The following is a 16,735-nucleotide window of genomic DNA, read 5'->3' as shown; positions in this document are numbered from 1 at the left end:
CCGGCACGCGCCATGCAGCCGCAGCATCATTGCCACCGCTGTGGCTGCAGTAGCGAGGCCAGATAAGTGCACACCTGCGGGGCTGGGCCCGCGGCGCTCCAGGACATGCCCACGTTATTGCCGGGGCTAGCCCCATCCCGCCGCGCAAGACTGGGACCAGGGCGCGAGATCCGTCCCGCCGGGGGCAGCGCGCAGGCGCGGCGCGTGGCTACCGTCGACCTCCCGGCCTGCCCCGCGCTCGCTGACGTCGCGCTGCCTGGTCCCCGCCGCTGCCGCTGCCGCTGCCGCTGCCGCCGCCGTCGCCGCCGCTGCCCCTGTCGCCGCCGCCATTGGATTCGGCGCCGAGTCAGTGCGTCCCGTCCCGCTAGCCGCCTCGCACCTGCCCACAAGCGGCCCGCGCGCCCGGCCGCCGCCGCCGCCGCCCGCCCGGCCGGCGCCCGGGGAGGAGGCGGCGGGCCCGGGGCCGCGAGAGCTCGGGTGACAGGCCCGGCCTCGCGGGGAGGCCCGAGCCGGCGGGCGCCCTGGCCCCGCGCCGCGCCGGCTGTTCATGAAGCATGTCGGCCACCAGCGTGGACCCCCAGGTAGTGGCGGGACCGGGTTCGCGGGGCCGGGCGGCGGGGTCGCGGGGGCCGCTCGCGGGGCCGGGGTCTGGGTCGCGGGGTAGGGCTGGGGTCGCGGGACCGGAGCGCCGTTGTCTGGGGCCACGGACCGGTTCGGGCCGGAGCGCGCCGCCCGCCGGGAGGGGTTCTTGTAGATAAGTTGTGTTTCTTCTCCCCGGGTGCTGTCCGTTCGCATGTCCGGCCTGCGGCGAATCAGAGAACAAAAGGACAAGATAATAAAGGTGAGCGAAGTCGGGACAACAGCCAGGGACCGGGGCGGAGGGGCCTGGGAGCGGAGGGGGCGGCGCTCGCCGAGACCCGGTGCACGTGTATGGGGGAGAGAGGTCTCCGAAGCGGCGGCCAGGACCGCGGAGTTTTCCTTTCTCAGTTTCAGGGAGAGAAAACTTCTGCTTTTGATATTGGGGGATACGAAACAGGTCAAAAACAGGGACTTTTCAAGAAGTAAGTAAATCGACGGGGAGAGTAATTCCGTAGTTCCCTCTTTCCGCAGGGTAGTGTAGGGGAAGAGGAGGCCAGGGGCTGAGCGACCGTCCTGTCCGTGACCCCAGGCATGGGGCTCGCCCTTGGCCCTGTACTCTGGTGCCTTACCCCAGTAGTTCAAGCCTCTGTCTTTTGAGTATCTTGTAATCTCTTGGGATAGTCTGGCTTGGGGTCCACCCCCAGAACTCACTCCTGGGCAAACTGGTGACGCTTCATGTTTACTCCATAGACTATTTTGAAACGGGATGTGTGTGCCTCCGGTGTAACCAAATAGGGTTATCACGTTTGGAGATTGGAGAAGGTCCAGCACTTCTTTACCTTCCCCTCCTTTCCTGGCTGAGTGTGGTGACAGTGGAAAGTAAGAGTGCAGCCAGAAAATAGTTCAGAGATGTCCAGTTACAGCTTCCCAGCCTCACTCCTCACTGGGCATACAAAGACGTTTGAATGCATCACCTTTACCACAACCGGGTTATGAGTTCCTGGCATTATCTCATCTGCACCTCTGTTTTGTTAGTGTCTGCCAAATTCCAAATAATTTTTGTAAAAATCATAACCTAAGTTATTGAAAGTTTTGTATCACTTTTCTAATTAGCTGTGTATCAATTCTGAATGTCTGTCCATTTTTAAAGTAAAAGCAATTTCTAGAAGTTGATGGACATAAACTTGACTTTTTCCAATTTCCATGATTAAAAACAAGGTTTTAAGAATTCGAAGGTAATATGTTGCAAATTCTCTTGCAGTACAAAATGGTTCTTTGCATCAGAAGGATACCGTTCATGACAATGACTTTGAGCCCTACCTTTCTGGACAGTCAAACCAGGTGAGTTTATCTTTTTATAACATGTTTGCATCTCTTTCAACTGAGCTTTGAAAAAGTAAATACACTTTTACTACTGTATTTGTTACTTTATCATCCTGAACAACAGAGATGCAGACCATAAAGTACTAAAGGTAAAGTAAGAAGCTGACAAAGGCTTGTTTTGAAGAGCAGCATCACATGGAAGGTGGGGCATGAGCGCAGTGAAGCTGGTCTTCTCTCTGGAGGAGATGACATCCCACCGGGGCTGGCAGGCATGCAGCATGCTAGTTGGTTGGTCTCAGCATTGCTGGGTCAACGATGGCATTGCGTTTGACAAAGTGGAGCTGCACTTATTTCTCTGAAGCTTTCCAGAGACTTTTTTTTTTTTTTTTTTTTAGCTCTGAGCAATTGGAATTTTGGTCTAGGAGTAGCTAGAGCAGGACTCTAGAGTGAGGCTCCATCTTTGGGTTTTTCAGGCCACTGCTGACTGTGACACTTTCTTGATGGCTTGCACTCTCTGTGCTCGGTTACTTTTCTCTAGAAGTTGAAGAGGTCACTCCTGAAAGAGTTGGGGGCAGGGTGAGACTACAGGGTGCCCTTAGAGCCCAAGGCAGTACCTAATGGGTTGTAGCCATCCGTTCTCTTAAGGGTTGTTTTCTTAGCCATGGCAGTAAGGGGATTGTGAATTGAAGTGCTTTCTGTTTGGGGGGCCATCTTGCACACTAGAATGTTTAGGAGCCTCCTGGGCCTGCATCCATGAAATGTCATCCATGCCATCCCGTGTGACAACCAGAAATGTCACAGGTGTCTCCTGGGGGGCTGTGTTGTCCTGTCTAAAACCACTAGGTCAGTTTGAGTTCAAGTTTAAACAAAACATCTGTTACTTTTAAAGTGCATGGTGTATGTTTGCTTTAGAATAAAATGAAGCTCTGCCTCTATCCTGTGGAATGAAGCTGGGCTGCCTATTTCCTTGCTTGTCTGCTCTTCTCTGGAGTGTCTTGGGGCTTTTTTCCATTCTCCTCTTTCCTCCTCCACTTGGCAGGACAGAGGCTGAGGGCCACACACACCCCACCCCACCCCACCCCATCCCCGAGAACCCACCTCTCCTCTTGGCAGGACAAGAGACTGCTCGGTGATGGCCTTTCAGCCAGAGGCATGGCAGGAAGTTGAGCGGACTTAAACTTATTTCTCTTGAGCGATTTGCTCCAGCAGTGTTATGTATTAAATTTTAACCAAAAATACCGGGAGAGGAGGTTGCTTCACTTAAATTTTCATAACGTAGGATATTTTAAAAAGGAGTAGATGGCGTTTTTTTAAAGCTTATTGTTGACTGCTCCGGGTCATCTTCATGCTGCCTGCGGGCTTTTCTCTAGCTGCAGCGAGCGGGGGCTACTCTTTGTTGCGGTGTGTGGGCTTCTCATTGCGGTGGTTTCTCTTATTATGGAGGATGGGCTCTAGGGCGTGCGGACTTCAGTAGTTGTTGCACATGGGGTCAGTAGTTGTGGCTCACGGGCTCTAGAGCACAGGCTCAGTAGTTGTGGTGCATGGGCTTTGTTGCTCTGTGGCATGTGGGATCTTCCCAGGGCAGGGATTGAACCTGTGTTCCCTGCATTGGCAGGCGGATTCCTAATCACTGGACCACCAGGGATGTTTGAGGAGTAGGTGACTTTCCGATGTCAGTGGAGTACTCCCAGCTGTCTTACTCTGGGGAGGCCATTTGGAAAGACTGGGGTAGGTTGGTGCTGTCAGTGGACACTTAAAAAATAGCCCCTTCATTCTGCATGTTAAGATGTGCAGTTCTCAGCAAGATGACTAGACAGCATATCACTTAAGAGGGACTCTGTTGAGAAAACTCTTGATTGAAAGTAGACTGACCAGAAATGCCCAATTGTGTAGGAAGCATGCCACTCAGGAGGGCTCTTAGATCCTAGTTTTCCTGGCCTTTTCATATTAGGAACACAGACTGTGAGGGCCAGAGAGGTTCTGCTATGCCCGGTGGCAGAGCCAGGCTGTGGACTGAGGGGCGGGACTTCTCTCACAGCGTGCAGCAGGGTCCATGGGTCCTGTGTGTGCCACTCCTTTCTTCACCTGGGCTGTGATGCCATCAAGAGTCCCTCCTGTAGATGTGGGCTCTGCTGCTATATCCCTCCAGGCTGCTAGTGAGGAGGCCTGAGTGGTGATCGGTGTGGCCAGGAGCAGTGAGTGCCCACTTCCCATCTGTGTGCTCAGTCTTTACTGAGGTGGCGTTGACACAAGATGAGCTGTATGTGTTTAAAGAAGGCAGTTTCCCATGTGACCTTTCCCTGGTACGCATGTGCACCTGTGGAGCTGTTGCTAAGGTGGAGGTTGTGGGCATATCCATCAGCCCTGTGATGCTTTCTTACCTTTTTTTAACCCAGATGTGGTGTGCAGTAGCCAGTTGGAGACACTGTTTTTCTGGTTTGTGAAGCCTTAAGGCTTCAAATGATTTGGAAAACATTTAAAAGCACACCTGTCAGTTGAGCTGGGTGACTTGTACCCACGCTCTGGTAGGTCTGCCTTCCTCAGAAAGGCCCGGGGTCCCTGCTTCTGGTGTGTTTTTCTTCCTAGTGGCCTCAAGGAGCATCCTTATGTAGCAGCTCTGGATCTGCTTCTGTGGCTTGAAATACTTATCAGTCAGTATTTTGGAAATGATGAGGGTATAGAAAGCATGGGGGAGGACAGCGGGGCTGGGGTAGGGGGCCCAGGGCAAGGGTGAGAGGCTTTGGGTGGGGCCCTGGGGATTCCCTGGTACCTCAGCTGGTAAAGAGTCTGCCTGTAATGCGGGAGACCCTGGTTCAGTTCTGGGTCAGGGAGATTCGCTGGAGAAGGAATGGGCTACCCACTCCAGTATACTGTGGCTTCCCTGGTGGCTAAGCTGGTAAAGAATCTGCCTGCAATGTGGGAGACCCGGCTTCAATCCCTGGGTTAGGCAGATCCCCTGGAGAAGGGAACAGCTACCCACTCCAGTATTCTGACCTGGAGAAGGCCATGGACTGTATTGTCCATGGGGTCACAAAGAGTTGGACACGACTGAGCAACTTTCACTTTCACTTTCACTTTCTGGGGCTACCAGATTGTCCTGACTTTGCCCTCCTTAGGGCCTTCCTGCTTTCCGGTTCTCTGTTTTTACCTCTGAAAGGTAAGGAAAGACTGAAAGGACCCAGAAAATTCCTGCTCAGAGTTTTGGAGACAGTGCCTCTGAGTTTGGTGTGAGTGCTACTGGTTGACAGAGGGCCGAGTGTGTGGACAAAGGGGGCCCCGGGGCTCAGCATCTTCACTCAAGCATCTGGTTGTTGGCAGATTCAGCAGCATCCCCGCTCGTGTTGATGCTGACAGAAAGGGGGAAAGTCACCTTTTTCACTTTTCCTCTTGAATAATTCAGTTGTTCTGGGTGTAATGAGAAACATTCACGTCCTAAAAAAAGAACGTTGCGTAAATTTACTCGTTTCAAGTTCTAGTGCTGATTCATTGGTAGTCAGTTTAAACCCATTTGGGAACCTTTTCGAAAGTTTTGCCATTGGTCGTGTCCTCTGATGAGATGTGGGCAGAGCCCCTCAAGTGCTGGGGGGTGTTCCTCCACCTGTGGGATCAGCATGGCATCACCTCGAGACCTCATGTCCACTGTTTCTCACGTGCCATCCTGCGAGGTCGAGCTGGCTTGTCCCCGTGTGAATGCTCCTCAACATGTTCCACAGGTGTTGTGTGTGTCTTGGGCTTCTGGAGGCTCCTTTCTGTTTCCCCTCCAGTCCCGTCTTTTGGTCACTGTAATGGTTGAGTCACTGTATCGTTTGTGAAACTTAAAGCATTTGAGTAATTTCAGAATTTCTTTCTTCTCAGCAAAATGGATATAGGCATCAAACACTTCAACTTTTATAAAGGTGATTCTGGTCATTGAGAATGAGAGACTTTTTCCTAACGTGGTTAAGTTTTAAGTATAAAATAACTCTTAATTGTAGAATTAATTTATGGGTTTATTGTGTTTTACTGTTTGGGTTTTGAAGAAAGGTTGCCTGGGGCTGTCAGTGACTATGAGTTTTTACTGTTTGGAGTGTCCGTTTTGTTTATCACTTTAGATTTGGTCACGAGGGGGTGCCCCAAGAGTCCAACACATGGGGATGGTTTTTCTCCCATCACTGGACTAATTCTGCCTTGAAGACCTGTCAACCTTCCTTTTTTGAGGCCCTGAATTATACAGGCTATAATTAGACGTCTCATGTGTGAAAGCAGTCGTCAGGGTGGTTTTACCTGAGTCCTCCTTAAGAGTTTGTTCTGTATTGCTCCTTTGACTAAACCCGTGATATAGCTGTTGTATCACAGAGATGTTGGTGTGCTCAGAGGAAGTGGGCAGTTTGTTGTATCCCTTTGGTCTCTGCACCCATGTCCCTGGCGGGTAAGCTTGAGCCTCCTGACCTGGGTTACACAGCTGACTAAGCAGACAGTGTGTTTGCTGTCTCAGGAGCCCAGCTGGGGAGCGTGTCTGTAGAGCCTGAGGCCGCAGTGAGGCGGGCTTCTGAGGGGCTGAGGTGATCACGAGCAGCCTGAACCCTGGTCGGCCCCGCAGCCTGGCTCACGAAGTGAGCACAGCTCAGTTGCCCTGTGACCTGGAGCCTGGACAGTTGGCCTAAGCACGGCATGTACGGAAGGTCTCGAGCCCCATCTTTGTGGGGAGGGGATGCAGACCACAGCGAGGAGGGCGCTGCAGGTTCCCTGCTGATCCCAGCAGCTTCACCTGTTACTCTGCTGCTTTGCTCTCAGAGTTTGGAGGGAGATCTGGCTGATGTGGGATTGGGCTGCCAGTAAGATGGGAATCAAAATATATGCGGTTCCCAGTGCTGGAGGTCACTGTACACAGCCTGCTTGTGCCCCGTGGTCCTGTGGGGACAGACAGTGTCAGGAGGGGTCAGGCAGGGCTGGTTCGGAGCCCAGCTCTCCCAGTAAAGGGGACCCTGGTATGTGGAGACACTATGGAGACTTGCCCATCCCCCAAAGCTGGGTCCCCTCTGAGAGCCTGCCCAGGAAACAGTGAAGACTGAGGGGGCCAGACCTCTTTGGGCTCAGGGTTGGGGGTCCAGGCAGATGTCAAGAAAAGCCTGTGGAGGGGTCTCTGGGGCGGCCCTTGACAGGGGCAGGAGTCCTGAGGGTTGAGAGTGGGAAAGGTGTCCATCCAGGCACGTCATTAGCAAGCATCCTGGCTGCTGTTAGAAGCGCCTGCTGCCTCTCGAGCGCTTTGTCACTCTGCCTGTACTGCCCGTGTCCTGCTCAGCGTTACTGCTGTAGGACAGAGACCTGCTCCTCAGGCTGCTTCCTGTGAGTGGTCTTAAAAGTAGAATGGCGGGATGGGGGCTGTCTTGAGTCACGATTGTGACAAGTGGTCCTGAGTGTTTGAGTGGCCCCGTGGGTTGTCTGGGGGTTTGCCCTCTGTGTCCTGCTTGGGCTCCTGTTGCGCAGAGTCAGTGCTGCTCACACCTGCGCTGAAGTGGACATGCTCGGCGCAGCAGCGTCTCTGCCATGTCACAGCCTAACTCTTCCCGTGCTTGTTTCCGCAGAGTAACAGTTACCCCTCCATGGCTGACCCCTACCTGTCCAGCTATTACCCGCCATCCATCGGATTCCCCTATTCCCTCAACGAGGCACCGTGGTCTACTGGAGGGGACCCTCCAATCCCCTACCTCACCACCTACGGACAGCTCAGTAACGGAGACCACCACTTCGTGCACGATGCCGTTTTCGGGCAGCCTGGGGGATTGGGGAGCAACATCTACCAGCACAGGTTTAATTTCTTCCCTGAAAACCCTGCCTTCTCGGCCTGGGGGACGAGTGGGTCTCAGGGTCAGCAGGCTCAGAGTTCAGCCTATGGGAACAGCTACACCTACCCGCCAAGCTCCTTGGGTGGCACGATTGTGGACGGACAGACAGGCTTTCATGGTGATACCCTCAACAAGGCACCAGGAATGAACAGCCTGGAGCAGGGCATGGTGGGCCTCAAGATTGGGGATGTCACCACCTCTGCGGTCAAGACGGTAGGGTCGGTCGTCAGCAGTGTGGCCATGACGGGCATCCTTTCTGGCAACGGTGGGACGAATGTGCCCCTGCCAGTGTCGAAGCCGACCTCATGGGCTGCCATTGCCAGCAAACCTGCTAAACCACAGCCGAAAATGAAGGCCAAGAGCGGGCCTGCCATCGGGGGGGCGCTGCCCCCACCACCTATTAAACATAACATGGACATTGGTACTTGGGACAACAAGGGGCCTGTGCCCAAAGCCCCGGCCCCCCAGCAGGTGCCAGCCTCCTCGGCAGCCCTCCAGCCCCCGCCGGCCATGCATCCTCTGCCCGCCCAACCTCCCCTTCCGGCCCCACCACAGCACACGGGCCCCCAGCAGCTGCCCCAGACCCGCTGGGTTGCCCCTCGCAGCAGAAGTGCGGCGTTCGGGCAGACTGGGGGCCCCGGCAGCGACAGTAACTCTCCCGGGAGCGCCCAGCCCAGCACGACCCCAAGCACAGAGTCCCACCCCGTCCTAGAAAAACTGAAAGCCGCCCACAGCTACAACCCCAAGGAGTTTGACTGGAACCTGAAGAGCGGGCGCGTGTTCATCATCAAGAGCTACTCGGAGGATGACGTGCACCGCTCTATCAAGTACTCGCTCTGGTGTAGCACAGAGCATGGCAACCGGCGCCTGGACAGTGCCTTCCGTGCCCTGGGCAGCAAGGGGCCCGTCTACCTGCTCTTCAGCGTCAATGGCAGTGGCCATTTCTGCGGGGTGGCCGAGATGAAGTCACCTGTGGACTATGGCACCAGCGCCGGGGTCTGGTCCCAGGACAAGTGGAAGGGCAAGTTTGACGTGAAGTGGATCTTCGTCAAGGACGTGCCCAACAGCCAGCTGCGGCACATCCGGCTGGAAAACAACGACAACAAGCCGGTCACCAACTCGCGTGACACCCAGGAGGTTCCCCTGGAGAAGGCACGGCAGGTGCTGCGGATCATCGCCTCCTACAGGCACAGCACCTCCATCTTTGATGACTTCTCACACTATGAGAGGCGCCAGGAGGAGGAGGAGGTGGTGCGCAAGGTGAGCCTGGCCAGGCAGGGTCCCTGGCCCAATATGGACGTTGAGCAGCTGTTGCCACAGCACCTGTGTCCTTGCCAATTGTTCAGAAACACTGGGTTGCAGACTTTGTTGTAGAGGACTTGGGTGACTCATTAGAACAGGGCCCCCACCTCCTGTGACAGCCCATGGGGAGGAGACTGGCCCAGAAATGGGGAGGAAAGGGACACTGTGACACACTGGTAGAGCCATTTTGTTAAGAGTTGAGCCTGAGATTCTTCCTGCTGCTTTGGTATTAGAATGTCTTTTCTTTCATGAAATACCAGTTGATAATAGGTGGGTTTTCAATCCTTCATAGTCTTCCATGTTTTGTTTGTTTGTTTTTAAGAAAAATGCTTTGCCCCTCTGGGAATTCAGTGTCCTGAGTGTTTTCTGACAGAAAGCCTTGTAAATGGGACATAAAGAGAGCACAGTGCTGGTAGCAGTTTGGAAGTTACACAGACTGACCACCCACAAAGCTTTGGAAACAGGTTGTTCCCACTGTCTCTTTGGGGTGGAAAAGAGATGTCTTGTTTACTTTCAGTTAGTGTGAAATGGGTATGAAATGAAATGTGGAGATGCTGAATTTGCCTGGGTAGGACGTAGGTCTTGCTCACGAGACTTGAGGCCCCTGGTGACCAGATGCTGGCACTGCGTATGTCTCGCACACTGTGGCCCTTGGTTCTGATGGTTGTAATGAGCTGAGGGGTAGACTTCTGCCCTACCCTGGTGGGTGTGTGAGGTACCTCTGTCCTGGAACTTGCCTCGTGGTGATACGCTTGCGTGTCGGGAACAGGTAGATGGAGGAGCCACCCAAACCCAGACCCGTGGGGCCTATGGCTTCCAGCTGTTCCTCTGGGAGTCTCCTTAGCAGGGCTGTCGTCTGGCTTTGCTGGGAGGCTTCCCTGGGTTGTCCCTCCTCCTGGGGCAGGGGTACTGCAGAAGCAGGCACCATGAGCCAGCCACCTTTGTCCACAGGGGTCAGTGCTAGGTTAATTCATGTCTTGGAACCCCAACCTGTTGCTGTCCTAGAGAGATCTCGGGCCTCTCTCAGGCTTGGTGGGCTGTGGAAGAGTGTGGGTGGGTCTTGTCTCGGCCCCACAAACGTCTACCAGGACACTTGTCCCTGTGGTTCCTCCTGGAGTTGGCAGCTGGCACTGATTTCCTGGCAGGAATTGGGTTTGTCCTTAAAAAAGATGTGACCTAGATGAGGCTGGAAGCAGCTCCCTTGTAACCTCTGAGCTTGCTGGTGGGGCCACCAGCACCAGGAAGCCCACCCTGGAGATTTTTGGGTAGTCTTTTTGTTTATCAGCTGGTGTTTGAAATGATTGTGATACTTAGAGACGTGCTGTATTGAAAGGTAAGATGCACTTGCCATTTGGCAGGCGTGCCACTGTCCTGCACCTCAGCTATCCATCTGAAAGCAGGCTGGCTTTGTTGGGAAGCACCTGGTCTCGTGGCAGCTGGATCAGACCCAGGCATGCAAGCCTCTGGGCTTTAAATCTAGAGATGGCTACTCCCTAGGGTGCTTAAAATAGTGCAGGTTTTAAGTGACAGAATCAAGCTGGAGAGTTCCTCATACGACCAGACTGGCTGTGGCCCGCAGTCAGCTCTGCAGACATAGCGACTCCATGAAAAACTGGGCAGAGATGGAGGGTCAGGATTGAGCCTTTGCTGAGGAGGCAGCGATCGGCCTCTGTTGGGCTTGGTCTGAGAAGGGGCTGTTTCAGTCTCAAGGTGTGATGGTCATTGTCATGGTTAGAGGGAGTCAGGGCTGTGGGAGGGGGTGCTCTTGTCAGCATCACTTCAGCCGCAGCCACTTTGAACTCGGAAGAGAGTCCGGCCTTGCTGTCCAAGAGGGGCAGGAACTGGTTTCTTTCTAGGAGGGTGCAGGACACACAACTCCTAGCGTCTCCAGGTCAGAGTTCAGGGTGGGGAGGCAGCTAATTCCTGGAGTCGTAACTGTCCACCAGTCTGCCTGCTCACGCACATACTTTGGGGCTTTTTCGGGACAAGGGGACAGTATGAAAAGTATGGCAGGCGCTCCTGCGGTTGACCAGCCCTGGCTGACGACATGGGGGACCAGGGAATTGGGGTCTTGTTAACCTGAAGGTACGTGAGGTCAGTTTTAGCAAAAGAGAGTGTTTTTACTGCATTACACTGTACATGTGTGGTGACTCTTGATTGTTTGAGTGTTGTGTCATCGACCAGCCTCTGCCCATCAGGGTCCTTTCCCAGCTTCATCCTATCGAGATGGGCAGTGGCGGGGAGGGGAACATTGCCACATTTGCAGTCGAGTCAAGTGGCATATCGTAAGGAGAGGCTGGGATGGCTTTCAGCAGGTGGGTGGACATGGGGACATGGAGGGCTGGAACTGTGTTCACAGGCTGCTCACACACCCGCCCTGGGAAAGGTAGTCCTGTGGGCAGTAGGAAGCAAAGTGGCCAGAGGAGCCTTCCCTGCCCAGGTTTCACTGCATGTCAGCAGTTATCAGGTGCCCAGCCCACGTGGCCAGGACCCCGAAGCTTGGAGCTGCTGTGGGTGGTAGCCAAGCGGGGAGCAGAGTCTAGATGTGGCCACAGCACCTGGACTTGGAGGCAGGTTGTCTGTGTGCGTGGTGGCCCATGTGTTACACTCTCCCCTTTCCTTACAGGAACGGCAGAGTCGAAGCAAGCAGTGAGGGTTCAGCAAGCAGGCTCTCGTGCCATCTGACGTGGGGCTGCGCGGCTGGAGGGCGTGTGCCTGGTGCTGTCTCCCGGTGGCAGCTCTGCTGGCCTCTTGCAGTGCTCGCCTGCTCACATCTTTATGTCCTTTGTAGTTTATGTTCGCCCAGATGAATCTGCATTCATTTGTATTTTTTCTATGTATCATATAGTATTGTAGAACTCACTAATAAAGGACTATGTTTTTGTCAGCTTATCAATCACACTGACCTAACGCGAAATGTAAGTATCCTTAAAAACAAAAACTTAATTCATCCCAAAGATTTATTATTTTGGGGGAACATTATGTTCCTATTCTTATATTCACAGTCATTTAACATCTTTATGTGAGACCTTTTGTCTCTCACCCTTTTTGCTTTAATACTGAACATAAGACACCATGAGTTGTCTGCCATTTTGCGTGCTGTGTTTTAAATTTGCTTCCCTTCAGGATGCTGAAGTCCACAGGCTGATGACCGACTTGTTCGGCTGCTTTGCCATTTCTTCTGTTATCTGTCTGAGATGCTCATCTGCCCATTTGACATCTACTAGGCAGAAGCATAAATTTCAGTTTTTCAAAAAGTTTGGTGAACCTGCTCTCTCCTTGGAGCACCTGCCTCCTGCCTCCATGTGCGTCTGGGGTCTGCTGCGTTCCTGGTCGGAAGTGACCACAGGCCGGGCGCGGAGGGGTTCCTTCTGTGTGCAGACCATTTTACTTCCCCCTTTTCTTCACTGGAGAGTCCTCGAGCTGTTCCACGTTTTTATACCAATAATACGGAGCTTTAAACGTGAGATCTGGTAGTCCAGAGGGGTATGATGGATGATGCTGCCGGTCGTAAAGTTCAGTGTGTGGGGTCTATAGTTTCTTTTATCCTGTTGAATGGGTAAAACAAAAAATCTTTTAGAAACTCAATTTGCTGTTATGTTTTGTGGAATGAGGGTCACTGAAGAACTCGCCATGGGAGTTAGAGCAGGAACGTGGTGTGCACACCTGCCTCACGCTCATCGCACGTGATTCGAGCAAAGGGCCTCCCATGCAGAGTGCAGGTGCTTCTGAAAACTGTGTGCTCGACAGGCCCTCCGAGTCACAGTGTAAACTGTTTTATTTAGACTTGTATTTAGAACGTGTCACTTTCTTTGAACCGTTACCGCCTGTGCGGAGTCTCGGACGACATCGGATAACTTTCTCTAGAAGAATACAAGCCTTAATAAACAAAACCCGTTTAGCAAGCCTTCTGTCACTTTATTCTTCACACCACCTCTACCAATTAACGCTTTAACTGCAGAGCCGGCTAACTCAGCTTTCCAGAGGCCCGTGTGTCCCCCACGTCTGCTGCCATGCCTCACGTGTGCTCGGTCGTCGGGCAGCCTCAGAGAGCATGCGGTTCCTGGCTCAGCACACGGTCGGTGAGCAACGTGCCGACGGCTGCACTGTGCCAGGGTGTCCACCTGCTCCTGCACTCGGTGGCAGAGGCCAGGGCAGGGTCGGCTGCTGACTGGCTCTGAGGATGTCCCCCCGACCCTGCTGGCTTTGCGGACACTTGGGACTGAACGTGCCAAGGAGGGCAACACATGCAGGTGTGGGAGGGGTTGCGGGGATGTGCATAATCGCCATGTCCCATCCTGCTTTCAGAGGGTTGCTGCTTGTCAGCTCTCCCCTCACACCCAGCTTGCCAGCCTGCCTTGTCCCCACTCTGTTCACCTAGAAACCTACCATGCGGGAGTTCCATGATGGGTTTCATCTGCCCGGTGTACTCCACTCAGTCCCTCCGGCTCCAGAGGTTTCCTTGGAGGGTCTGACTGCTGACCCCATCTTCACGGGCTGGTCCGCAGAGAGCTCAGCCTGCCGGTGGCTTCTCCCTTGGCGGGGTCCTGCCCCTCTGGCCCCTTGCTGTCCAAGATCTCCAGGATCGGGGGGCAAGAGCTGAGCTGAAGCAAGAGCTCAACTGAGATGAGATCCGGAGCCCAGGCCCATGTGTGGGTCCTCATGTCATGCCAGCAGCCAGCAGAGCCCCTTGGGCTCCTGGGCCCTGTGTGCAAATTGCCCTCCCACACATAAACCTGCTGGTTCCTCCCACTACACACACACAAACATGCTAGTTCCTCCCCCTACACACACACATACACACACATGCTAGTTCCTCTCATATCCTAGAGTCACTTGAGATTTGCATGATCAACTTTTTTCCCGAAACCAGCATGTTGTAAAGGAATTGGAGCAGCTGCCCGACCTGTCTTCACTCCAGCAACTGGATGGATCCTGTGGGGAACGTTCTTCAGCTGAGCCATCACTGGTGGACGGTGTTCTTATTTCTGGAAAGGCCCCTAGAGGAAGGTGTGGGGAAGGTGGAGGGGATCCCTCTTCGTCAGGCAGCAGGTGCAGGGTTAGTGCTGCCTGGACACAGTGTCAGCCTCAGACCCACCGCTGGTGGGGGTCTTCCTGAGGGCAACTCGGAGCAACCAGGTGCTTGACAAGCTGTCCCTGTGGTGACATGGGGTGAGTCCCAGCGGGTGTGGAGCTGGGAGGGTGCAGGAGCAGAATGGCTGGGCCTCCAGCATGGACCACTCTGTGCTTTTGCAGACTGCCAGTCTGGTGATGGTTTCTCATGTGACCAGGTGGTGTGCCCTTGGAGGTCTGGGAGGGGAAGGGAGATGAGGGGCTGGTGGGGGGCCCCTGCTGTGAGCACAGGGCCATGTCACCTCAGCCCTGCTTAACTGGCTCAGAAATCAGGGACTTCTGTAGGTGGAGGGGACAAGGGGGACCCTCCCTGGCAGGAGCCTGACAGGCTAGGGACCCAAGATACAGTGCTGTGGCCCAGAGGTGGAGTCCAGCCCAGGCAGTGCCCCTCTCTGCCACGTGTCGGCTCTGCTGCCAGCTCCACCAGGGAGGAGGACACCCTCAGCTGGCCCTCTGTCTTGGGACGGTTTGCCTGGATTGGGATAGTGGTGGCCTTGGCTATCGCCAGGGCAGATCCCCTGGCTTGGTGGGAGAGACTGAGGGGGAGCAAGTACTATTTCTCAGTCTAGGCAGAACAGTCAGGAGGGTGGGCTTGATGAGCCCCCAGACATCTGGGTCCCTGGGCAGAGCTGCTCCATGGGGCAGGGGAGCGCCTTACTCCCCTTTGCTATTTTGGGGGACTTGCCAGCCCTCGGGACAGGGCTTAGGCACCTGGAGATGGGGAGGTACCAGGTGCTGTGAGAGGAGCCCTGGTTTCCGGTCTAGAAGGCTGCTCAGAAAGGCACATTGCTGGGGGGCTAGGACCTGTGCAGGGCTGGCGAGGAAGCCACATTCTTTGCTCTCAAACTTTTAATTTGGAAATAATCTCCAACTTTTAATTTGGAAATAATGTCCAACTTTTAATTTGGAAATAATGTCAAGTTTACAGAGAATCTGCGAGAAGAGAACAGAGAACAACTTTTACCCAGATTTGCTTGTTGGTCGTCTTTTTCCTTGGTCATTTGCTTGCTGCGTTTGCACGGATGTGTCATACACATGTGTGTTGTAGACAGGTGTGCCCGTCTTGTGTGTGTTGTGTGTGTGCATGTGTGTGTGGAAGGTTGTGTGTATGTACATAGGTATGTATATGTGTGTGTGTAGGTATGTGTTGTGTGCATATGTCATATGTACGTGTAGGGTTGGGCTTGCCCGGTGGCTCAGGCATAAAGAACTTAACCTGCAATGCAGGAGATGGAGGATTGATCCCTGGGGAAGATCCCCTGGAGGAGGGCATGGCAATCCACTCCAATATTCTTGCCTGGAGAATCCCCGTGGACAGAGGAGCCTGGAGGGCTACAGTCCATGGGGTTGCGAAGAGTTGGACATGACTGAAGCGACTCAGCACATATACACACATGTAGGGCTGCGTGTGTGTTTATGGTGTATACGTGTGTTTGTAGGTATGTGTTGCATGTGTGGGCTCTGTGTGTGTGTGTACAGGCAGACTGTATTGTATGTGTGTGTAGGTGTGTGATGCATGTATCTGTGTGTAGATATGTGCATTAGACGCATGCATGTGTATGTACAGGTAGGCATTGCTGTATATGTGTGTGGCATGTGTGCACAGGTTGTGTGTGTGTTCTCACCCCGTGGGAGGTCTATGAGGAGCTCTCAGCAGATGCCCTCGTGTGTTGGACTGCAGCACATCAGGCGTCAGTGAGTGGATACAGCTGGGCCCAGTTTGGTTGTCAACACAACAATGTCCTTGGCAGCATCTTGGGGGAGGAGGGGGTGCTTCCTGGCCGTGGCTCCCCTCCCCACTCATTGCTGTGGATAATGACCTCTCACCCCACCCCCAACTCTTACCCCTCTGGCTCATCTCACAGACTTCGCCAGGTGGCCGGCCCCACAGTGCCCTCCTCTGGCAATTGCTGTCCCAGGGCCATTCTAAAGGAGGGCCCCCCGCTGGCAGAGTGAGGGACAAGGGTCCAGGGTGGGCCAGCAGGCACTCAGCAGGGCCCATCCCACTGGAGGATGAACTGTGGTGTCCCCTTGCTCATGCGAGACTGGCCGCCAGCTCTGTGGGAGGCCCATCATCCAAGGGGTCCTGAGTGATGACTGCCCTCGGTGCCCCACCATGGTAGCAGGCTGGGCAGCCTCTCACCGCCTACACCCACTGTGAAGACAGCTGCAACGAAGGTTCCGATGTGGCCCTGGTATATGAGGCCCCGTGCTTCATGCGTGAGCCCTGGGTCAGTGCCACCAAAAGTACAGTTTCCAGGGAGGGGCCAGGGCCTGTGGCTCACCCGTTTTTGCTGAATGGCACCCTTTGCCCTGGTCACCTCCCCCAGTGACATCCAGACTCCTTCCTACCCAAGTGCACACCTGGTGCAGACACCTGAATGATGTCACCCTGTGGAGTGGACATGTCCCTTCATGCAGGTCCCCAGAGCCTCCAATTGTCCCCAAGCCCTGCAGTCACTGGAACCTGGAATTCAGCCAGCCTCTGGAGCTCTGGTCGCTAGCCTCCTTCAAAGCTTGTTGACTCAGTCCCTACCCCTGGGGCCCCCAGGAGTCACAGAGCACATCTGGAT

General features: G+C 54.2%; 1 protein-coding gene across 2 annotated transcripts; it reads left to right on the top strand.

The window, feature by feature from the left end:
• Positions 1–231: 231 nt before the first annotated feature.
• On the top strand, positions 232–12,935 carry YTHDF1 (YTH N6-methyladenosine RNA binding protein 1). Of its 2 annotated transcripts, XM_040247690.1 has the most exons (5): positions 232–581; positions 817–841; positions 1,841–1,920; positions 7,467–8,987; positions 11,656–12,935. In XM_040247690.1, exons 1-5 carry the CDS (start codon positions 555–557, stop codon positions 11,680–11,682), a joined length of 1,680 nt encoding a protein of 559 aa, XP_040103624.1. In that variant the 5' UTR covers positions 232–554; the 3' UTR covers positions 11,683–12,935. The 2 variants fall into 2 exon arrangements, with proteins under 2 accessions (XP_040103624.1, XP_040103625.1); XM_040247691.1 differs by lacking the exons at positions 232–581; positions 817–841 and adding an exon at positions 2,027–2,167 and having other exon boundaries at positions 1,839–1,920.
• The last annotated feature ends 3,800 nt before the right edge of the window (positions 12,936–16,735 follow it).

The sequence above is a fragment of the Oryx dammah genome, unplaced genomic scaffold (genome assembly GCF_014754425.2).
Source record: "Oryx dammah isolate SB20612 unplaced genomic scaffold, SCBI_Odam_1.1 HiC_scaffold_10, whole genome shotgun sequence".
In the NCBI taxonomy this organism is placed as follows: Eukaryota; Metazoa; Chordata; class Mammalia; order Artiodactyla; family Bovidae; genus Oryx; species Oryx dammah.
This window is presented reverse-complemented; position numbering and strand designations above follow the sequence as displayed.

Bases quoted from the DNA above. Each gene is read 5' to 3' on its own strand.
- YTHDF1 (XM_040247690.1), top strand. From the start codon at position 555: ATGTCGGCCACCAGCGTGGACCCCCAG. The intron at 582-816 runs GTAGTGGCGGGA...GCGGCGAATCAG, and splicing joins CCACCAGCGTGGACCCCCAG to AGAACAAAAGGACAAGATAA. The intron at 1,921-7,466 runs GTGAGTTTATCT...TTGTTTCCGCAG, and splicing joins TTTCTGGACAGTCAAACCAG to AGTAACAGTTACCCCTCCAT.